This window comes from Dreissena polymorpha, chromosome 9, assembly GCF_020536995.1.
Source record: "Dreissena polymorpha isolate Duluth1 chromosome 9, UMN_Dpol_1.0, whole genome shotgun sequence".
NCBI classification, from domain to species: domain Eukaryota; kingdom Metazoa; phylum Mollusca; class Bivalvia; order Myida; family Dreissenidae; genus Dreissena; species Dreissena polymorpha.
This window is the reverse complement of record NC_068363.1, coordinates 10,861,904-10,885,840: the sequence shown is the minus strand read 5'-3', so window position 1 is coordinate 10,885,840 and position 23,937 is coordinate 10,861,904. Positions and strand designations below refer to the sequence as shown.

General features: G+C 37.6%; 2 protein-coding genes across 4 annotated transcripts in view; one reads left to right on the top strand and one right to left on the bottom strand.

The window, feature by feature from the left end:
* Positions 1 to 17,276, bottom strand: part of LOC127844931 (importin-4-like) — a 65,592-nt gene extending 48,316 nt beyond the window's left edge. Inside the window, exons 1-3 of the mRNA XM_052375493.1 lie at positions 17,189 to 17,276; positions 9,376 to 9,462; positions 4,165 to 4,250 (exon numbers count right to left, since the gene is read on the bottom strand). Of these exons, the coding sequence (XP_052231453.1) occupies positions 4,165 to 4,250; positions 9,376 to 9,462; positions 17,189 to 17,254 (239 nt within the window). The 5' untranslated portion in view covers positions 17,255 to 17,276. The remainder of the gene's footprint in view (positions 1 to 4,164; positions 4,251 to 9,375; positions 9,463 to 17,188) is intronic.
* Positions 17,277 to 23,617: 6,341 nt separating this feature from the next.
* The window catches only part of LOC127844928 (cleavage and polyadenylation specificity factor subunit 1-like), a 61,572-nt gene continuing 61,252 nt past the window's right edge, over positions 23,618 to 23,937 (top strand). For all 3 annotated transcript variants that reach the window (XR_008032974.1, XM_052375481.1, XM_052375480.1), the window contains exon 1: positions 23,618 to 23,743. The gene's annotated coding sequence lies outside the window, so the exon portion shown is untranslated. The remainder of the gene's footprint in view (positions 23,744 to 23,937) is intronic.

Below are 23,937 nucleotides of genomic sequence, written 5' to 3'. Positions count from 1 at the left end.
TCATACTATTTCAAGCACACATAATGACAATTATTGGCCAATTAAAAGTTAAAATGAAACTTTTAGCCGAAATCAACTGATCTACATGTTCTCTGTGCTACAGAGTTTTTATAAAAAAATCAATACACGCACGCTTTTCACGTGACATTGTACATTGGTGCATAATTTTCGGACGCTTTTGTCGGGACAAAGGAAATACATGAGGACTTTTTTTGATGCTAGAATTTGTAAACGTCTCGTTAACATAAAACAATCGGGTGTTTTGGATTACAAATTATTACGGTATTCTCATTTGGGAATTAAACAAAGCATAAATATTTGTTGTATATTTACAATTATTTCAGTATATTCATTTTGATAAAACCCTTTACGCGGCTAAAAATGTTTTTATAATTTATGCATGAAAAGCACGATTGCCAGGAGAATTACACCTTAAGTGCATTGGGGCCATACAACGCGCATTGTGAATCATGAGAATGATTCGTTTTCATTGACTTGATTCTGATGATGATGATATTGATGATGATTAGAAAGATGAATATTATTTTTTTTGAATGAAAATTTTGTTTTATAGCTGATTTTAGAAAAGAAGAAATAAAATTATTTTAAGTCTATACTTTGTTTAGTATATGTACACATATTTACCATTTTGTTTGTACAAAAATTGAACAGTTGGCCATGCACTCATCAACTCCAGACTCCCTATGACCCAACCCCTCTTAAGAGGCCACCCGCTTAAGCAGCCAATTTGGCCGTTTCCCTTGACTGGCTGCTTAAGAGGGGTTGGACTGTAAATCAAAGTAAGTTAAATACATCAATTACTATATACCATTAAATGTGCTTGTTTATATAATATGCTTTTCCCTCTGATGCGATTACATGGTTCTCCCTCGCTCAGGTATTCACGGAACGTTTTTGCCCTTTTTTGCCTAAACTGCGCGCTAAAATGCCCCTTTTTTAAGTAATGCGCCATGCCCCTTTGCCCTCCTGGGAAAAACACTAAATACGAATTTTCATTTCATTAAATGCAACTGAATCAAGGTTAGTGTTTTTTCTTACAATGCAGGGCTTACTCTGCCGTTCGCCAAATTAGCCAATGGCTACAAATTGACCGATTTGGCTACAAAAAATTCTATTCGGCTACAACTTTTTCTTCATTAAAATTTATAAAATAGACAAAAATAGAAGAATTTGTCCATAGCAAGGCGACTTTGGCTAAAGAAATGTTTGAGCCAGGGGAAGCCATGCAATTTCATTAAATTCCCAGATGTTTTACCCTGACTCTACATTTTAATGATGTCCAACATTAAGGCACTAGAATACGCCATTATTGTCAGAATCAGGACCAATAACCAAAGAAATTTTTCTCGTGTAATTCTAGCGTCAAATAATAAGTGCTTTATCCTTTGTCTCAAAAAAAGTGCGTGGAAATTATGCAGACATGTAGAACGTCGCATGAAAAGTATGGGTGTATTTTGTGTTGTATAAAACCGGGAACATCACGTCAGATAATAAGTAGTAGTGTCAAGAATTTAATCAGAACTCTGTAAGATTTACAGAAAAATATTTAACAAATTAGTTGTGAATTGCTGCATTAAATCTTAATTTACAGGGTTTTTTTTTAGAGAAAGGGGAAGACGCTGGACGCTGGGTGAAAGGGGAAAAAAGAGTGCGAAAGAGAGATATTAGGGGAAAAAATAAAAACTGTTCATTTCAATGTCTATAACTCATCAAAAGAGACTTGTCTCTGTCCTTTTTGTTCTTAAACACATTTAACAGGTATTAAAGTCAAAGTCCTTAATAAAGTTGCAGGTGTAGATCTAATAATGGGAAATGTTTTCAACTATATTTTTGTACTGGGGCCGGGGGACGATGTCAATTTTGTGATTTCAATTTCATGATGAATGGGTTGACGATCTTGATTTGCTACAGTATTGGAAGGGAAAGGAGCGGCAGCTGCCGATTGTCTACTTTCACTTTCACAATGTTCGATGTTGATTACCTCGGAATCCTGCTGGGTTATAACGGTTTTCGATGATTCTTTCTTAAAAAATGCCTCGATGCATTCAGTATCTTCCGAGTTCTAATGTTTTATTTTGTTTGTGTAAGAACGCTAATTGTGAGACATTTTTTCTGTTTTCACGTTTATACCTCGGCTTGCACATAGCCCGGATGAAAATTCGACTGGTTTCCGGTAATTAATTGACGAAACACCCTTCTCGCGCAAGACCGGTATCCAGTAAAATAGTCACATGATTATTACGATTAGTTGCCCAGTTTACATGACGTTATTTAAGAGCTATATTTAGAATAACTGGGATTCCCAGATGTTGTGTGTTCGTCTGGAGAGAGAGAGCGCGAATTCGTTGTTCATGGTGCAAATTGGATAATTGTCAAATGCCCCAAGAAAAAAATAAACATTTCTTTGAGAGAAAATATTATATTTTGGTGAAAAATGATATTTTTGGTGGGGAAATTGTATCTTAAGGGGAAAAATTCTGGTAGGGGAAGACGCCGAATATCGGCGTCACTTTCTTAGTAAAAAAAACCCCTGATTTAACTTCTCTTATTGACTGGGAGCTTTACATAATCTACACATTTTGAATGTAAATTCCCAAGGCCCATATTGCAATATGTGCATGTACTTCCGTAAAATGGTGAACGTTCGTTTGGACATATTTTAATAGATATCATGGTAAAAGTATATTTTTGGGGTGATTCAAGACTCTTTTAATGTATGTATCAATTAATCAAAATAGTTGGATACATATATCTTTATCTACATGTAGGTATGTATTGGAGAATCTATGTTGGAGTTATATATCTTTTGACAATTAGGATGTCTTTAAGTGGAATGGTGAAATGAAATACTAGCAGCTTATTAATTAAATCATGACAAGGTTAATTGACAATAACTTTAAAAATCTAATCTGTTCCGTTTTTCAATGCATTTAAAAAATGCAACTTATAAGTTCAACATCCACAGTTAATAACTGAAATGTAAGTTGGACTTTTTCCCCAAAAAATCAAAGTTACTCACTAAAATGTTAGGCCAAAGATCCCATTCCCCTCTAGTAAAGATAACTGTAAACAATGATGGCCCTGAATCGCTCACCTGACTAACCAAGTACAATCCCAACCCAGATTTCATCAAGATAAACATTCTGACCAAATTTCATAAAGATTTGATGAAAACTGTGACCTCTATTGTCTACACAAGGTTTTTCTATTATTTGACCTAGTGACCTAGTTTTTGACCCCAAGTGACTCGAATACAATCCCAACCCAGATTTCATCAAGATAAACATTCTGATCAAATTTGATAAAGATTGGATGAAAACTGTGACCTCTATTGTCTACAAAAGGTTTTTCTATTATTTGACCTAGTGACCTAGTTTTTGACCCCAGATGACCCAAATACAATCCCAACCCAGATTTCATCAAGATAAACATTCTGACCAAATTTCATAAAGATTTGATGAAAACTGTGACCTCTTTTGTATATACAAGGTTTTTCTATTATTTGACCTAGTGACCTAGTTTTTGACCTAGTGACCTAGTTTTTGACCCCAGATGACCCAAATACAATCCCAACCCAGATTTAATCAAGATAAACATTCTGACCAAATTTCATAAAGATTGGATGAAAACTGTGACCTCTTACGTCTACACACAAACAAATTGTTGACGGTTTTTCTATTATTTGACCTAGTGACCTAGTTTTTGACCCCAGATGACCCAAATACAATCCCAACCCAGATTTCATCAAGATAAACATTCTACCCAAATTTCATAAAGATTGGATGAAAACTGCGACCTCTTTTGTCTACACAAGGTTTTTCTATTATTTGACCTAGTTTTTGACCTAGTGACCTAGTTTTTGACCCCAGATGACCCAAATACAATCCCAACCCAGATTTCATCAATAAAAACATTCTGACCAAATTTCATAAAGATTGGATGAAAACTGTGACCTCTACTGTCTACACAAACAAATTGTTGACAGACACACGCACGCACGCACATACGGACGCCGGACATCACACGGTCACATATTCTCACCACGTCACTTTGTGACAGGTGAGCTAAAAAGGACCTAGCCTTACATGCATTTAAATTGGCAACTTGTACATCACTTATTATCTCAAACACTGAGGAACTTACGTCGGTGCGTATGTGGTCTGCAATGCTGCCCACTGTTTTCCCTTTAGAATCTTTTTTCTTAACAAGATGGCAGCATATTGTCGAACCTACAAATTACCATGCATATCATTCCATCATCAAACCACAAATACAGCAACATTTTGAAAGATTAAACATTAAACAAAACAATTAAAGCCACATAAACACTCAAAATCAACGAATATTTTGTAAAATATTTCATAAAATAGAGTTAACCCATGAATAATCAGTGTTCCTTTTAGCAATAGTCAAATTTTCAAAGCAAGATGTGATCTGGTAACATAAATTTAACGAGATACAACATGATTGTTTTTATTTTTGTGAACGCGAACGCAAGATTGGCTTCTGGCATTTCGGAAGCAAAACATAGTTCTCATGAGCTTCCCAAAGCCAATCTCGCGTTCGCTTGTTAGTATTCTGGAAATTCACATGGAATATATTGTGACACAAAATATATTAATGAGCATTTTGTATGTATCTCGTTAAATTTATGTTACCATACCACATCTAGTGTTGAAATTTCGGCTATTGCTATAAGGAACAATGATTTTGCATGGGTTAACTTTATTTTAAAAAATATTTTACCAAAATATTCGTTGATTTTGAGTATTTATGTGGCTTGAAGTCAGACAATGTCATCAAAATGCAGTATTGAGTAAGACTCCTTATGGCACACTGACCCAGGGTGCAGGATAAAGTGACTTTGACTTTTTAACTGTAATGGATGTAAACACGACAGTAAGTGTTGCTTTATTTCAAATAACTTATTAAAACAATTTTTCAACTAGTGCAAAGAAGACAGATTTATATGCTGCCTATTGCAATGTGAAATACATTAGAATTACTTCATTTAACAAGGGCTGTTTGTAAAACATGCATGCCCCCCATATGGGCTGTCCGTTGTAGTGGCAGCCATTGTGTGAATACGTTTTTTGTCACTGTGACCTTGACCTTTGACCTAGCGACCTGAAAATCAATAGGGGTCATCTGCGAGTCACGATCAATGTACCTATGAAGTGTCATGATCCTAGGCCAAAGCGTTCTTAAGTTATCATCCGAAAATCATTTTACTATTTCGGGTCACCGTGACCTTGACCTTTGACCTTGTGATATCAAAATCAATAGGGGTCATCTGCGAGTCATGATCAATCTACCTGTGAAGTTTCATGATCCTAGGTATATGCGTTCTTGAGTTATCATCCGAAAACCATTTTAATATTTCGGGTCACTGTGACCTTGACCTTTGACCTAGTGACCTCAAAATCAATAGGGGTCATCTGCAAGTCATGATCAATCTACCCATGAAGTTTCATGATCCTAGGCATATGCATTCATGAGTTATTATCCGGAAACCATTTTACTATTTCGGGTCACCGTGACCTTGACCTTTGACCTAGTGACCTCAAAATCAATAGGGGTCATCTGCAAGTCATGATCAATCTACCCATGAAGTTTCATGATCCTAGGCGTATGGGTTCTTGAGTTATCATTCAAAAACCATTTTACTATTTTGGGTCACCATGACCTTGACCTTTGACCTAATGACCTCAAAATCAATAAGGGTCATCTAAGAGTCATGATCAATGTACCTATGAAGTTTCATGATCCTAGGCCCAAGCGTTCTTGAGTAATCGTCTGACAACCACCTGGTGGACGGACCGACCGACCGACATGAGCAAAGCAATATACCCCCTCCTCTTCGAAGGGGGGCATAATAATAATTAATACTTCAATTAATTAATACTTCAATGTTCTTGTTCAAAATTCAATTTGTACTACACGGTTATGCTTCACGCAACGTGAAAGTTTGTCACCGGTTTCAGACATATTCAAGGATTTATTCTTATACCTTAAGACATCGGCACAAACTTCAAGAACAAGAACTCCGCAAGTTGGATGTGTCGCCTGATGCTAGCATACCTGTGTTAATTGTTTACTATTATTTTGGTGAAGGGACATTAATTCTAAATGTTGTTACAATCAAACTTTTACTAAGGTCAATGTCAAAATGAGGTTGGGTGATGCTGGTGTGTGCAAGGTGATGAGAGACAACATCCATGCAAGTATCAAAGCTATGTAGCAAGCCATATTTATGTCAGATGAAACGGTCAAAATGGTTTAATCAAGATTTTCATATCGACAGACTGGACAAATGCTATATATAAATCAAAGTACTGGCAGTACTGGTGTGACGATGCTTTTGAAGAGGATGGATATAAAACATCAATTTAAGTTTATCTATATCACCACAATTGCGTATGTTAATACGAACATTTGGGTGCGATAAAAAATTTGGGTACGAAAAAAATTTGCGTACGAAACATTTTTGGTACGAAAAAAAGTTTAGGGGTACGGGGAAGTAGTACCCGTGGGTAACTTGACCCATTGAGCGAAACTGGGAGGCGGGTCACATTCTTGTTCATTAAGTATGGCAATACCTTCATGATGATTCTCGAAAGTAGGTATGAGCACATATGAGCACATAGCCGGACCATGTGAGCTCAATCGTATGAGCACTTGACTATCCGAGTTCGCCCAAGAACATATGGATAAGTTAACTAATAGCGAAATGACCTTATACATGTATATGCTGAAATCTAACAATCGAACGAAATATAAAACATGGTATGTACACTTAGGTGGTTGTGTAATTTCTGTTAGAATATCGTATTCAATATGTAAATTTTAAATGATTGTGCCCGCACTTGAGTTTGTTGCCTTGTTTGAGTCTATACGCACCTAGGCTGCACCCAGTGTGTGTATTTGTGTTTTTCCAAGGTAATGAGTTACCTCCGCGCTGAGGCTGCATAATGACACGGAGTGTGTCCAGCACTCCTACCTAATAAGATTAGATTGACGACAGTTGGACCGAATTTAGAATGATAGCTGCAATTTCCAGCTATTTTTTTTTTTTACTGAAATACTTTTTAATTTTTTATATGGTCAAATGCTGCCGGGGGGGGGGGGGATGAGATTATCCGGAAAAAAACACCTGTCCGGAATGGTGACCACAAAACATACAAAATACAAGGGACAAAATTGTCACAAAACCAGGTTTTCATTGTGAAAAAAAAATCTGATAAAGGGAGAAAACTCAAACTGAACTTTTGAAATGACCAAAAAAAATTAACCCCCTTTGTAATTTTTTATTTTTTTTTAAATCTATTTTTAGTCGTGGCGACCTTGACATTGGAGATATTGACGTGATTCTTTCGTGGGACACACCGTCCCATGATGGTGAACAAATGTGCCAAATGATTTTAAAATCTCACAATGAATGACATAGTTATGGCCAGGACAAGCTCATTTATGGCCATTTTTGACCTTTGAACTCAAAGTGTGACCTTGACCTTGGAGATATCGACGTAATTATTTCGCGCGACACACCGTCCAATGATGGTGAACAAATGTGCCAAATGATTTTAAAATCTGACGATGAACGACATAGTTATGGCTCGGACAAGCTCATTTATGGCCATTTTTGACCTTTGAACTCAAAGTGTGACCTTGACCTTGGAGATATCGACGTAATTATTTCGCGCGACACACCGTCCAATGATGGTGAACAAATGTGCCAAATGATTTTAAAATCTGACAATGAACGACATAGTTATGGCCCGGACAAGCTTATTCCGCCAGCCCGCCAGCCAGCCAGCCCGCCCGCATTCGCCAATCTAATAACCAGTTTTTTCCTTCGGAAAACCTGGTTAATAACATTGCGCCGGGAGCGGTAATCGAACCGGTGTCGTAAAGGTGAAGAAGCGAACGTCCTTACCACTGCGCTAGCGGGATGGACAATTACGCAAAGCAATGTTGTTTTATCTATATATATCATAGCAGTGCAGCGTTTACAATTTGCAGGTTCGAAATCGTTCGCATTCTTTAGTTTTGTGATCACGTAAAAAGTTAATTTTACATGTTTTTATTCGCAATTTATTTACTAAATCGAGAACAAATATCAAACAAAATAGAGAAAATATATAGTTGTTTCATTGGTCCATAAAAATAAAATGGATGTAAAATTACTAATTTGAAATTAACGTTCTGATACACTTATTGAATCTGTTTCCCCAGGATATGCTGTTCTATTAATATTTACCTTTATCAACACGAACGACAACTCTGCTAGGAGAATGTTATCAATGAAAATCAACGAGCAATCTCCTACGCAGTGGCGAATGCCAAGGGAAGTAACTGAAAAATCGAGTTATCTCAATCGGACTGGCTCGGTCTTTTACATAGGTCGCCATTGTGAAGAATTTTTTTACTGGTTATCAAACCTTGGACGCTGCTGTTCCAGCATTGTCAAAAATCTATCAAAAAAAATTAATGTTTAAAGTAAAGCTCAAGACATAGAAGTTATGAACCTTTTTTGGGTCGCAGTCGCAGATTTCGAAACTAAACGCTGACCCTTATTTCAATAGCAAAATCTGAAGGGACACTGACATTATGAGTTTTATTTGAATCGCTGTCGCAGATTACGAAACCTGAACGTGGACCCCAGGTTAAACAAGAATATCAGTGAAACTGATGGATGCTCCCCGATGATGCGCTTTGTCAATCTATGTGTTAATAGCCACCTAAAAAAATCTTTTATTAGCCTCGGTGACCTTGACATTGACCCCAGTGACCTCATCAAAAGGTAGAACCCATGAAAGGTACTTACATGCCAAATATGAAAGAGATCAGTAAAGTATTGACGCCGCAGAAGCAAGAAACACCTATATGTCCCCTGACCATAGTCAGGCGACACAAAAACTGACTTTTATGCACTAGTTTCGCAAATGTATTTCAATAACTTGAGATATTTGCAAAAATAAAGTTCTTAATGGTGTGATTACATTCTATCAAGCCAGTGTCTAAACCCCTGAAAACCCCGTTGATTCTGCGCCCTGGACTCACAGAGTCTGACTCATACTATAGCAAGGACATAAATTAGCAGGGGCCGAAAAGCTATTGCCCCCCTTAAATTTGTGGTGGAACCTTCAATTTCCTGAATACAGTTTCATCACTCTTAGTAATGATAAACATGTGAGAGAAATGTCGTTAAAATTAAAGTTCATATCCCCCTGCATAGCTGAAATACTATTTTCAATGAAGGTATTTAGTTTTGCTAAGGTACATGTAAGTTACTTTGATAATAGAACTAACAATATTTGACCTCTGCAAACATGATCCTATGCATGTGTGTACCTGTGCATTGTTAGAAGAGCCAAGGATCTGACACAGACTCGGAATGAAATTGGGATCATTGAAGCAAGACTTCAACTCCTGGGTGGACTGAAAATGAAAATAAACAATTCTTTGATAGTATTGCAAGCAATATAGGAGTCTAGATTTTCTCATTTTCACAACTTAACTGGTACCCAGATCATACCCTAAGTGTTGAAGAAAAAAGCTGCATTAAATCAAGTATGCAATTTTATTTTATTGAAATAATTTACAATATTTTATTATCACTAGAGGATGAGGATGATTGGAAAATGATAAAATAACGCCTCAGTGTGTGCTCAAATAATAAAACCACATCAATGATGGAGTTTTGAATAGAAATCCCTACACCTTTTAAAAAAAATGTATTTACACATTAGAAACTTTTTTCCGAGAAATTGCAACAAGCATAAAATAATAAAGACTATGGAACATTTAATACATTGCAACAGATTTGTTGAAAAAATAACATCAGAAGAATTTGAAATAACAAAGTAAATTAAACAAAACTGATTTCAGAATATTAAAAGTAACAAGAAATATCTTACTTTCCACAAATCCTATAAAATAGTTAACATATTTACATTTATAACAATTACAAACGTATTTTACACTCCTTTCTGTTAAATTTTTGTGTGTAAACTGTTAATACAATCAAGATTACCCATTTGGCAGAGTAGGCAACTGTCACGGGCCTTGCAACTTTTACAGCCCCATGAGACCTTGACTAAAGAATTTTTGTTTCGTACTTACTTAAACTAATCAAATGTTTTGACGAAGCCTACTTACTTAAACAAATCAAATGCCTTGAAGAAGCCAATTGTTTTATAACAATGTTATGTTCAAATTTAAGGTACACAATTTTTTTAACAAATGACAATCATTTATTATTTTCTTACCGTATTGTTTTCTTAAATTCTTCATCTACATGTAATAATTATAATATTGCATTGTCATTATTGTATAGGAGGTTTTGGTGTGACGTCACAAGAGGGGTTTTCCGTTACTAAAAATAGATTGGCCGTCAACTTCTCGATCGCGGCCAATTACATTGTATCAGAGTAAAGGTCGTCGAAGACTTAATACTTACAATTTCACAAAACAAAACTATAAATACTCATAATCTTTTTTAAAACGGGTATATACGATCTTGTCAAATATTTATTAATTATCCCCACGCTTTTTGAAAAAAAGGTGGGGATATTGTGGTGATCTCCGCCGTCCGTCCGTCCGTCTGTCCGTCCGTCCTGGCCACTATCTCCTCCTACACTAAAAGCACTAGAACCTTGAAATTTACACACATGGTAGCTATGAGCATATGTGCGACGGTGCACTATTTGGAATTTTGATCTGACCCCTGGGTCAAAAGTTATAGGGGTTGGGGTGGGGCCGCGTCAGAAATTATCACTCATTTTTTTAGGTTATTTTACATTTACTTCTTTATTTCTACACCGATTCACTTCAAATTGATACTGGACCTCACCTATGACAATACGGTCAATCTCAACCATGCATGGCCCCATTCCCAACCCTGGGGCGCCCCGCCCACATAGGCCACACCCACCAAAAATTTCCATTTACTATAATTTTTTCATTTCTACACGGATTCACTTCAAATTGATACTGAACTTTTGTTATGACATTAGGGTCAATCTCAACTATGCATGGCCCCAATCCCAACCCTGGGGCGCCCGCCCACATAGGCCACACCCACCAAAAAAATCCATTTACTATAAAAAAAATTTAGGTTATTTTACATTAACTTCTTCATTTCTACACTGATTCACTTCAAATTGATACTGAACCTCTCTTATGACAAAACGGTCAAACTCAACTATGCATGGCCCCGTTGCCAACCCTGGGGCGCCACGCCCACATAGACCACACCCGCCCAAAATTGCCTTTTACTATAATTTCTTCATTAATACACTGATTCACTTCAAATTGATACTGAACCTCTCTTATGACAATACGGTCAATCTCAACTATGCATGGCCCCATTACCAACCCTGGGGCACCCCGCCCACATAGGCCACACCCTCCCAAAATTGCCTTTTACTATAACTTCTTTATTTTTACACCCATTCACTTCTAATTGATACTGAACTTCTCTTATGACAATACAGTCAATCTCAACTATGCATGGCCCCATGATCAACCCTGGGGCGCCCTTGGGTCAAACATGCGGCGTGGGGATACGCGTCGGCCTCTGCCGCGCCATTTCTAGTTAATATAAAATGTGTAAAAAACTTATTATACATATATTTCAATATAAACTAAAATAAAAGTTAAGAAGAACATGTGTCGAAAAATGCTAAATAAGCCAGATATTTAATTCTGAAATCGAAAAAAAGGCTGTACAGGCGAATTCGCCAGCATGTTTATCATGCATGTACGATGTGAATCTAAATTTAGTTTATAAACGGTTCATTTGAAATTCCTGCAGGGATATCGATTCATACGACACACGAACACTTACTAAAAAGACGAATGCATTGGTTATTGTAGGAAAATAATTACGAATTATCTTCGTCACAATCGGCTCGGGCGCTTATTTGTATTTGCTGTATTTTATGAAATTCGTCTTAAATGTATCATTTTTCTTGCATATTGTGTAGTATAACATATTTGTATCAATATTTTACAATTCAGCATATATAAAAATCGTATATACCCGCTTTCAGTAAGACTTGAATAAATGATATTTCAAAAATTATAAAATATACAATAATTTGAATATTATTATATGTGGTGTGGATGCGATAATGTTATTTTTAATCAAAGATTGAAATTAAGTGTAAGGGGTGTATTGAATCAGTTATAAAACAAAGCCCTTAAATAGCTCAATACATTTCAATCTTGAAAAGTAGTTTTAATTTTCTTTTACATTGAATGAATTTTCGTTTCGTTTACATTGAATGAAAATATTAATAAATTTAAGCTTTCCAATTGAAAAAAAACCTGAATATGGTGCAAATTGAACTGTCTTTGCATGTACATGTATATTGAAAACTCTTCTCTAGTGATAATGAGCGATACAAATCTAGCATTTTATGATACAAAAAAATCTACACATTTTATTTATTTTACGAAAGTATTTTATATCCGTATAATGACCAAACGCGATTGCTTGTTTTCATGATGATGTTTTGAACACTGCAGTAACGCACGATCTTTACACATTATAGCAGAGTTTACATTAGCAGGTACCCGTTAAATATGTTAATTGTGTAGCAGAAAATTTGTAAAATATTTTTAATGTATAGTTATTAAACACTTTATTGTTATGTTTAAACTGGCTAATATATATACTTAATAGTTCCTAGCTGTTAATCCATTTCGGACAAATGTCTATTTTCAAATATTTTATTAAAGCAACTGTTAAGTTTTTGACTTAATATGCAAAGAGATGCCATGGAGGTATCATAAATTGTGTTTAATGACCAGACACATGTGGTTTATGCAGAGACCCCATACAGAGTCATACAAGTATAGGTCTCTGGGTTTATTACACACTGTTTTCATAGTAATTGTCTGGACAGTATCCGATCATATCGAGATAATCTGTTTGTGATAAACAAAGGGGCAATTAAACACTGGCTTAAAAATGCTGAAACAAAGAGTGTCAAAACTGGTGTGAACAATTAAATAAAAGCATTTAGAGCGGGTGTACCTATTTCCGAACAGCGTCTAATTCCGAACGAAAATTTAAACGTTTACAAACAATATAATTCAAGCATGAACTCTGACATATGACATCATATTTATGACATCATCACTTAACTCTTTCCGTTTCGTCCATGTTTGAGCGGCAACGAAGTTAAAATTTTGAAGAATCTCGGAAAGTCGTTTCACCAACCAGTCAAGTGAGTGGAATTACGCAAATCTCAATTTCACCTTCACTAATTCCTAAGGTTACATGACGTAATTTAAAGTATTTCCCCGATCAGGTTTTGCTATTCTATTGTTAGTTAGGCATTTCCCAACTAGTGTGTATGATCTATTTATAGCGTCCACAAACAAAAAAGGCAAAAATCAAGTGTTCGGAATTACAACCGATATATTAAACAATGTTCATTATTCCGAACGATTTTTTTAAAAGTGTTTATCATTGAAGTTTACTGCAATAAAGCAAAAACTTACAAGAATATTGTTTTATAAATTACCAAAGCATAAAATAAAAGGCTCATGTCTTGACACATGAATTCGTTTTATTTTAGATATTATGAGTCGTCAATTACAAGCAAAACGTAGAAAGTACGACCCAAAAGTGGTTGGTCGTGCAGTCGAAATAATAAAATCGGGTACAATGACGCTTGGCCAGGCTTCCAAAACGTATAAAATACCCAAAACAACACTCCATGATCGTGTCCGTGGGAAGTACGCAACTGACCATATCGGTGCGAAGACCGTCCTCAGTGCTGACGAAAAGCAACGAATTGCCAACTGGGTGGTCCATATGAGTAGGGTTGGCTACGGTCGAACAAGACATGAGCTGTGTACGGTTGTCCAGAAGATTATCAATGACGCTGGCAGAGAAACCCCTTTTCTCGAAAACAAACCGGGACGGCAATGGTTGCGTGGGTTTTTTAAGCGTCATCCGTATTTGTCCGTCCGCACAACTATCCAATTAGGGAAGGAGCGGGCCGTCATCACTACAGAGAAAATTCAGCGTTGGTTTGCCGAATTTGAACGCTACGTTAAGGATGAGCTCAAAGATGAAACTCTGCTGCTTGATCCTAGTAGAATCTACAACGCAGACGAGACGGGGTTCTCTTTGTGTGCACACAAGAATAGTAAGGTTGTTGCAAACAAAGGAGATCCCGTCGTATATCATTTTGGCAACTCGGACAAGACTCAGCTGACGGTGATGGCAGCAGCAAGTGCTTCTGGTCACTTCGTAACGCCAATGATAATCTACCCTGGCCAACGCTTCGCATACGACCCCTTAGATGGCTTTGAGGAAGCTGCGTTTGGTCGTTCTGAAAACGGTTGGATGGACTGCGAGGTTTTCGTTTGTTGGCTAAAAAACGTTTTCATACCTGATATTAACGCCCGCCAAGTTAAGAAACCTGTGTTGTTATTGATAGATGGGCATTCTACGCACATCACAATGAAAGCATCAGACACGTGCCTTGAAAATGGAATCGAGCTTTACTGCCTACTTGAACACTCATCACACTTGATTCAGCCTCTAGACCTCAGATTTTTTGGCACACTTAAGGCAGCATGGCGGCAGTCAGTGCGCGACTGGCAAACCCATAACGTTGGTCAGTTCGTTACGAAACAGAATTTTGCGAGAGTGTTCAAGCAAGCTTGGACTGCAAGTACAAGGGTTGACGCTGCAGTGAAAGGTTTCCGCGAATCTGGCCTATTCCCTCTTGACCCGACCAAAGTGATGCACTCGATGAAACTCCAGCCAAGTGCAATATTTTCAGGAGAGCAGCTTCTCACGTCGTCACCAGCCAATGATGTTTCGGTGAGCCATCATAATCAGCCTGGCGCCTCACCCGCCCGTGTAGAAACGTTGCCTATCCAACCAGTCGCCCCGTCTGTCACCACACTCGACCAATCTGTGGACATACCGGTATTAGTAACAAATAATTCGGTCGCCCCGTTGGAGAGACAGCCCAACCAGTACGTCACTGCGACTGCCATCGCACCGTCGGAGAGTCAGCCCAACAAGTCCGTGATTCCGACTGTAATGCTACCCAACCAGTCAGGCGCCCCGTCAGATATTCAGCCGAGCCAGTCCGTCACTCCGACTGTCATACTACCCCTACAGTCAGTCACCCCGTTGGACAGTCAGCCCAACCAGACAGACGCCCCAAATATCATGTTAGACAGGCAATCGGTCACTTTGTCTGTCATACAACCCAACAGCCCCCAGACTGTCACGCTACCCAATCAACTGATCGGAATGTCCGACAGCCAACCCAACCAGTCCGTCGCCCAAACTGTAATGGTAACCAACCAGTCAGAAGTTCCGTCTGTTTCACCATCCAACCAGTTGGTCACCTCGACGGTCCTTCTCACCAAGAAGTCGGCGACTAATGAGGTATCGCCAGTAAATAAGACAAACTCACCTGGCTACTCTCCCTTTTCAAAGCATTTGAAATTACCGACATTATCGTCACTCACCGAAAAGCAAAAGCCAAATGTCCAACGGGTTCTCATGCCTAAGGCCATCACAGGGTCTACCTATCGCTCTCTGTTGCAGGAAAAGATACAGAAGAAAGAGAAAGAACTGCAACAGAAAAGTGAACGAAAAAGAATAAGAGAAGAAAATAAGAAAAGGAAAGAGGAAGAGAAAAAACGAAAAAATGCTGAACAGGAAAAAAAGAGGGAGGCAAGAAAGGCTGAAAAACAACGCAGACTTACCATAAAAAGAAGAAAACAAGAGAACGAGGAGGCAATTCTTCGGGAAATCAATGATTCGTTATCAGACAGCGACGTCCAAGTTGAGGCCGGCAAATGTTTTACGCGTGAGAAGACGTATGACAACTTTATTGAATGCACTAACTGTGGCCGGAGATTTCATTTTGCATGTGTTGACATAGAAAATCAGTTGATTTGCGATGAACTTCCTTTTGAATGCAAATATTGTTGAAATTTGAAAGTGCATAACTGTTCAAATTGTTGAAAACATGTTCTTGTTTTGATTGTTCGTGGAATAAATTAGTCTGACTGTTTCTTTTCTTTGAATATTTTACATTTTTGGAATGCACTTTGAGTGTTCGGAATTAAAACCACCAATGTTCGGAATCAAAACCAGTGTTCGGATTTAGCATACATCACTGCCTTTCCTATAACCCAAAAATAATAGTGTACGATGACCCATACACGCAATCGATGTTTTTAAAAGGTCCCGTATGCGTTGTTGTTTCTAAAAATATCATCGATTTGCGGAAGTGTGGTTATGTTTCCGAACTGTAGACTTTTTTGCTTAGATGTTCGGAAATAGGTGCACCCGCTCTACATTTATCAAGAGGATTTAGTTAATCTGTAACAAGGCAAGTTTTTACAGACAAATAGGTTCAAAACAGTTTCTATATGTTGATTACATAAATTCAATCAACTTGTTGTTTGTTTTCGTCCTTATTTGTGTTTGTTCATTGGATTCACTTTAATCTGAAAGAATTTCAAGTTCTGAGTATTTTTTATTCTTCATAAGGGTCGCGAATATGATTGTAACCTTATCACGATGCGGTTCATCACATGCAAACAATAGCAGAATGGCCGCAGTTTTGACGGCCAAAATTTGAGTATGCGCAAACGTGACGTCATTATTGGAATCCCCAAAATCTCTTGCCAGCCTTAACACTGGTAGGCTAATTTAAACAAGTGAAATCGACTGGGCAGTGGTGTTCTAGTAGGCAATTGGCCTACTAGGGGCCAGGGGCGTTGGCACCAAAAGTGTCACTGCCTACGGGCCTCCACGGTGCTAATCCAATCATACAATCATTTTATAAGTTGTTCATAGCTTGTAAAAATTTAGCATATTAAACGCTTTTGTTAGAGCACGTCCGGACGTAAATTGCGCCCTAAATCGGAAATCGCATGTCCATTTTACAACTGTTGAAAGTCCCTTTCTGGTGACTGGTGATCGACGGATAGCATGGTATGTTTTCTTTCAATTTCCCGCAATTTTTGTATAGGAATTGGTTGCAATGTTCACGTGCGCATTAAGAAAACTAAAATACTCAAGACCTTAAAAAATTTAATACAGAGTTTTCATTAGAGATACATTCAGCGATATATTTATAAAGGTAAGTTCAATTGATATTTCATTTACCCTTTGAATCACTTCATTGTCGGCGACTAAAAGCTGGCCGATTATGTTTTCCAAATGGGCTGCCATTTTAGAAAGTTTGTAACCTCCAAAAGAAGAGCTTTTAAAATATGGGCTTTGTCAATAGATTTTGGATAAAGACGTGTGTGTGTAAGAAGACAGAAAACAATATTCAACAAATGTGCTGGATTGTGTAATAATGATTTAATATGATGATTTATTTAATGTATAGCTCTCACAAAGCCCTACTCTACCCAACGACAACACGCCAAAACGACAAACATACCAGTCGATATGACAATAATGGTATTTGTCGTTCTTTCATGTTGCCATGTTGTCGCAGGGACCTGTTTCAGGAGTGTCTATTGGATTCTATTCCGCTTCTGATCCGTTAAGGTCTTCATTACCCAGTCTATGGCCAACAGGAACAGAAAAGTTTAGATTAGGCAGCCTTGTCTCACTCTGGTTTGCACTTCGAAGGCATTCGTGAGCTGTCTGCCATGAACGACCCCTTTGTGAGACTTCCTGATAATGTTGGGGCTATTTCCTGGCACTCCGTAGTGTCTCAGAAGTCTCCAGAGGGACTGTCTGAATCTGAATCTGAATCGATACGTTGCAGGGCCTTGTAGGGCGTAGGTCGCAACGGGAGAGAGACTAGTCCAATTGTGGATTCAGCAGCGCAGTCCTGAAACTATTGACGGAAGCCGCGCACACAACACTGTCACTAAGTTTGTTCCAGTCTAATACAGTTCTGGGAAAGAAGGAGTTTTTAAATTGTTCGGTTTTGCACACAAAAGTTTTAATGTTCTTTGTATTATTTGTTACTTGGTTTTCTAGAATATTTGTAGCTTGATAGTCATTAAATAATTTAGGTTTAACGTTTCTTTTATTTCTTGCTGGTGTTAGTATGTCATGACAAGGTAAGGCTGGCACCTTCCCCCCGACAACTTTGTACAGGAAGGTGAGTCGATTGGTCTTTCGTCTGTCCTGTAGGCTTTGGAGTTCCAGTGTTTTCAACATTGAAGATACACAGCCTTCGTCCTGCGAGCAGTAATTCCCTGTGATGAATCTAGCCGCTTGTCTTTGGATGCGCTCGATCTTGTCAATATGCTTTGCTAGATGTGGGTCCCATACCACAGAGCTGTACTCAAGTGTTGATCTGACTAACGCTAAGTAAGCTGTTTTTCTACAGGTGATCGGACAGTGTTTGAGGTTTCTACGTATGAATCCTAGGGTACAGTTAGCTTTCTTGATTATTTTATTGATGTGGGTGTCCCAGTTTAAGTTGGAGGATATTGTGACGCCTAGGTATGGATTTTCTTCGACCTGTTGGAGGATGTGTTTATTTAATTCATAGAAGTGAGATGATCTGTTGTTAATGCTCAGGATGTAACATTTTTTGGCATTGAAATGCATTCCCCATGAAGATGCCCAGATTTCCAACGCTTTCAGATCGTCTTGGAGGGCTATGTGGTCTTGTATGGATCGTATGGGCCTGTACAAGAGGCAATCGTCTGCGAACAGTCGTACTTGTGACTTAACTGTGTCAGGGAGGTCATTTATGTGGACTTCCAGTTTACGCCGTCGAACGCTATTTAATAGTATATGAAGTTGACACACAGGGGCGAATTCCATTCCAGGGATTAATCCAGAATGATGCGGTTCAGCAGGATGTGATTAAACACCCTTCCTGGATGGACAATAGCGTGATTTCTCCATAGTAAGAACCGGAACTAAGATCGCCTTTCTTGGGGAGCTTAATGAGGTATCCCTCTTTCAATTATGTTGGAATTTCTTCATCTCATATGTTTCTGAAGAGCGGGTATAGTAGCTCCACACTGGTCTCAACGTCAGCCATAAGCGCTTCTGCGGGTTTGTTGTCAGGTCCTGCAGATATGCCGTTCTTTAAATGATTGATGGTGCTGCTGATCTCTTCTTTCGTGGGAGTGCAGCACTTGATTAAAAGATCGCTTGTAGCTGGCGGAAACTTCGGTGGGTTCGCAGGAACTGGCTTGTTGAAAAGCTCTTGGAAGTGCTCAATCCATATGTTCTGCCCTTCGCCATCTGTTATTACTCCTGCATTTTTGTCCCTTACTTACCTCTCTGACTCGTCAAACTTTCATGCTTATCTATTGATGATGGAATACAGATCCGTAGTTATGTTCTGAGAGGCTGCCCCTACCGCCTCTGTTGCAAGCGTGTCTAGGTAGTTCAGCTTTACTGCTCTTATATTTTGCTTGACGCTTCTATTTGCTTCGATGTACTCTTCTTGTGCTTTCACTTTTGCGGCTCGTGTTCTGCTGTTTTTTAAACATGTTTATTTAAGCTCGAATGCATAGAAAGCCTAAGGCTTATTTGAAACGCTCTCAAGTCCGTTTCCTGGGACTAGAACCAGTAGTTGGTGTCTATGGGGGGTCTAAAGAACGCTCCCACAGTGGGGATCGAACCCGTGACCTCCCGATCGCTAGGCGGACACCATATCCACTACACCACGGCGACCTCTCTCTGCTGTTCTGCTGTTGTTGACACTGGCCTTCTTGTATCGTCTTTTTACAACTTTCTGACGCGTCTCTGCTGATATCCACGCCTTGTGGGTGTAAGACTTGGAGCCCAGTACTTCCCGGCATGTTGAGGCCACTGCTACTTTCACTTTCTGTCACTTATGCTCTATCGTCTTCTTAAAGCAGCTCTCTAGGACCTGGAACTTGTTGGAGAGAGTGACCTTGAACTCTTCTTGCTTCCAGGTGTCTTTCAGCGTAGCAGTGTTGTAAAGTTGGCGTTTACTGCCCCCCCCCCCCCTCTGTCTAACTCTTCATCAGCTTCAGTTTCAATTGGGCGACAAGGAGGTGATGGTCCGAAGCCACGTCTGCTCATCGCTTGACATGTAGTATATCCTACAGCGAGCGACGAAACTTCCTTGCGTTGCATAGGTGGTCGATCTGGTTCTCCGTTGACAGGTCTGGTGACACTCAACACCTCTTTAGATTTCTAATTTATGTGACGATAATCGAAATCGTGTTAGTGATGTATTGTATTTCTTATTTCTACTTTGTTATAAAGTCAAGTAGTTATCTCAATATACCAGCTTTGCTTGAAGTTATTTAATAAACGTTGTTTAATTGTAATGTAGATGAATGTTTGTTTTTGTGATACTGTTATCTGTCAGTCATTCAGAGCTGATGAGGATACTGATTATGGAGGGGTAGATAAGGCTTTACTGATAGTCGTTGCCTAGAGATAAGGCTGTAGTATGGATTATTTAAATAAATACTTTAATTGTTTATGCTGTACAATTTAATATTTAATTAATTAATGTAGAACCGTAACTCATGTTCAAATTTTAAGAATGTTTGATAACTTTATTAAAGTATTAACTAAATGCACATTTCATTATTGTAAAATTATATTATGATTAATTATTATTGTAAAATTAACCATTGTTTTCGTACAACCATGTTTAAATACATGCAGGTATGATAATCATATATACGCGGTTTATATTATACTAAGCTATACGTATTTGTACTCACGTTGACATTATTGTCATACGTTTTTTTCCTATCATTTAAAATAAAAGTATATAGATGTATTTCTACTTGTATACCTATTGTAAAGCTTTGATAATGTGCGTAAATATTGAAATATATATTAAAATAAAAGTATATAGATGTATGTATACTTGTGTACATATTGTAAAGCTTTGATAATGTGTGTAAATATGGAAATAAATATTAAAATAATAGTTAAAAAATAATATATTGAAAAGTACTTTTACCGTCTGTTATAATGTGCCTATAACGTAACTGTGGTGTAAAAAATATTTTGTGAAAAAAAGTTTTATTTTGTGAAAATATTGCAAGTATTGAACTAAACTCTGAAAGTGTTTCTCATTTGTGTTTATGCATAAATTACTCATTTAGAACACATAAGTACATAAATAGTTTGGATAAGGTACGAGTTGACTTAGGTACGAGTTGACTTCCGTGCGAGTTGACCAAACAATGTGCGAGTTGACTACCATGCGAGTTGACTGTAAACCTTGACAGGGTGCCGGTCAACTCGTACCTAAGTCAACTCGCACGATAGTTAACTCGCACGTTTTTTGGTCAACTCGCACGTTTTTTGGTCAACTCGCACGGCATTTCTGGTCAACTCGCACTTTTTGAAGTCAACTCGCACCCCCAACCCCCATAAAAATATATAGAAATAGATGTAGGATATAATATGATCAGTAGTTTATAAGTAGTTTATAAGTATTTATATAAGACATTATGTCCTTTTTAATAATCTGAATATACGGTTGTCACATTTAATGGCTCTTTTACACTTGTGGTCGGTAATGTTCACGGGTTATATGAATGTGTGTAAGAGGTGTGAAAGTTCATATATTCAACAAACAATAATTGAAATGGCAAAACATTAATCAATTAAACTTAATTGGTATGATAATTGATAAGTGATACTTTAATGTTTGTCACAACACTTTCTATTTTCGCGTATTATGTTATTATAACGACCTCTTTAGATTTCTAATTTATGTGACGATAATCGAAATCGTGTTAGTGATGTATTGTATTTCTTATTTCTACTTTGTTATAAAGTCAAGTAGTTATCTCAATATACCAGCTTTGCTTGAAGTTATTTAATAAACGTTGTTTAATTGTAATGTAGATGAATGTTTGTTTTTGTGATACAGTTATCTGTCAGTCATTCAGAGCTGATGAGGATACTGATTATGGAGGGGTAGATTAGGCTATTACTGATAGTCGTTGCCTAGAGATAAGGCTGTAGTATGTATTATTTAAATAAATACTTTAATTGTTTATGCTATACAATTTAATATTTAATTAATTAATGTAGAACCGTAACTCATGTTCAAATTTTCAGAATGTTTGATAACTTTATTAAAGTATTAACTAAATGCACATTTCATTATTGTAAAATTATATTATGATTAATTATTATTGTAAAATTAACCATTTTTTTCGTACAACCATGTTTAAATACATGTAGGTATGATAATCATATATACGCGGTTTATATTATACTAAGCTATACGCATTTGTACTCACGTTGACATTATTGTCATACGTTTTTTTCCTATCATTTAAAATAAAAGTATATAGATGTATTTCTACTTGTATACCTATTGTAAAGCTTTGATAATGTGTGTAAATATTGAAATATATATTAAAATAAAAGTATATAGATGTATGTATACTTGTGTACATATTGTAAAGCTTTGATAATGTGTGTAATGTTTCCCTTGTTACATCCCAAGTTCGCCTCTTTGCTGATGACACTGCCATCTATCTAACAGTGACATCCGAGGCGGACTGTCAAAGTTTACAAGACGATCTCGGTAAACTAGAGAAATGGGAAGAGCTATGGGACATGGAGTTTAACCCTGGCGAGTGTCAGGTTCTCCATGTCACACGGAATCGTAAGCCCATTGCGCACCAATACAAGCTTCATGGTCAAATCCTATCCCCAGTTAAGGATGCAAAATACCTTGGTGTTGACATTTGCCATGATTTAAGTTGGAACACACATATCTCCAGGATCACAACAAATGCAAACAAAACATTAGGTCTCCTCAAACGTAACATCAAGACAAAACATGAAAAGGTCAAATCACTATCCTATCAAACACTAGTACGTCCCCAACTTGAATATGCTTCCCCCATATGGTCACCACACACTCAGGTTAACAAACACAACATAGAAATGATTCAGAGGCGAGCAGTCAGATGGGTAAAAAATGACTACTCCCATTACACCAGTGTCACACAACTTCAAAATACACTCAACTGGCGCACCCTTGAGAACAGACGCATAGATGCCAATCTTGTGGCCATATCCCTCCCATCTTATCTTGAAGCCCCAACCAGGTTTAACAGACACATGCATCCCCTCAGTCTTCGTCAAGTCCATACAGGTTACGATTACTTTAAGTACTCTTTCTTCCCCCACACCACAGTATTGTGGAACAGGTTACCCCACCCCGTCGCAATGCTGCCTGACCTTGAGAGCTTCAAGCAGGCAGTAGCCCAACTTAGCCACTAAACCCATGGGAATTGCTTTTATCCATTTTTACCCCTTGTATACTATATGACTTTTAAATCTCTTAACAACCTAACAACACTATCCTTATTATTGCACAAATTCTTAACTTGCTGAAAGATACCTTTCTCAGCTTTTACTCTTTTACTTTACTAACAGCCAACGCGCACCCTGCCCATAATACTCGCGAGAGGCGTGAGGCAGTACTATGAGATAGATAGATAGAAGTGTTTCTCATTTGTGTTTATGCATAAATTACTCATTTAGAACACATAAGTACATAAATAGTTTGGATAAGGTACGAGTTGACTTAGGTACGAGTTGACTTCCGTGCGAGTTGACCAAACAATGTGCGAGTTGACTACCGTGCGAGTTGACTGTAAACCCATTGACAGGGCACTTCTTTTTTTTATTTTTACAAAACATATATTTTTTAGAGTAAAAATGGCGACCTCCATGAAAAAATTCGGCGTTTATTGAAAATAACTCCACAATGTATGTTATGATGATAATATTTGCAAATGTTATGGTTATGAAATGAATTAATACTTATTGTGTCCATGCATCTTTCATTTGTATCGCAATGGCATTAGCCTTATCATCGGTTCATTGTACGCGGGTGAAACACGATGTGAAACAAGACTTTTACAAGTAGCCCCTTTCCTCATATATCAGGGGGTTTTTTAAGC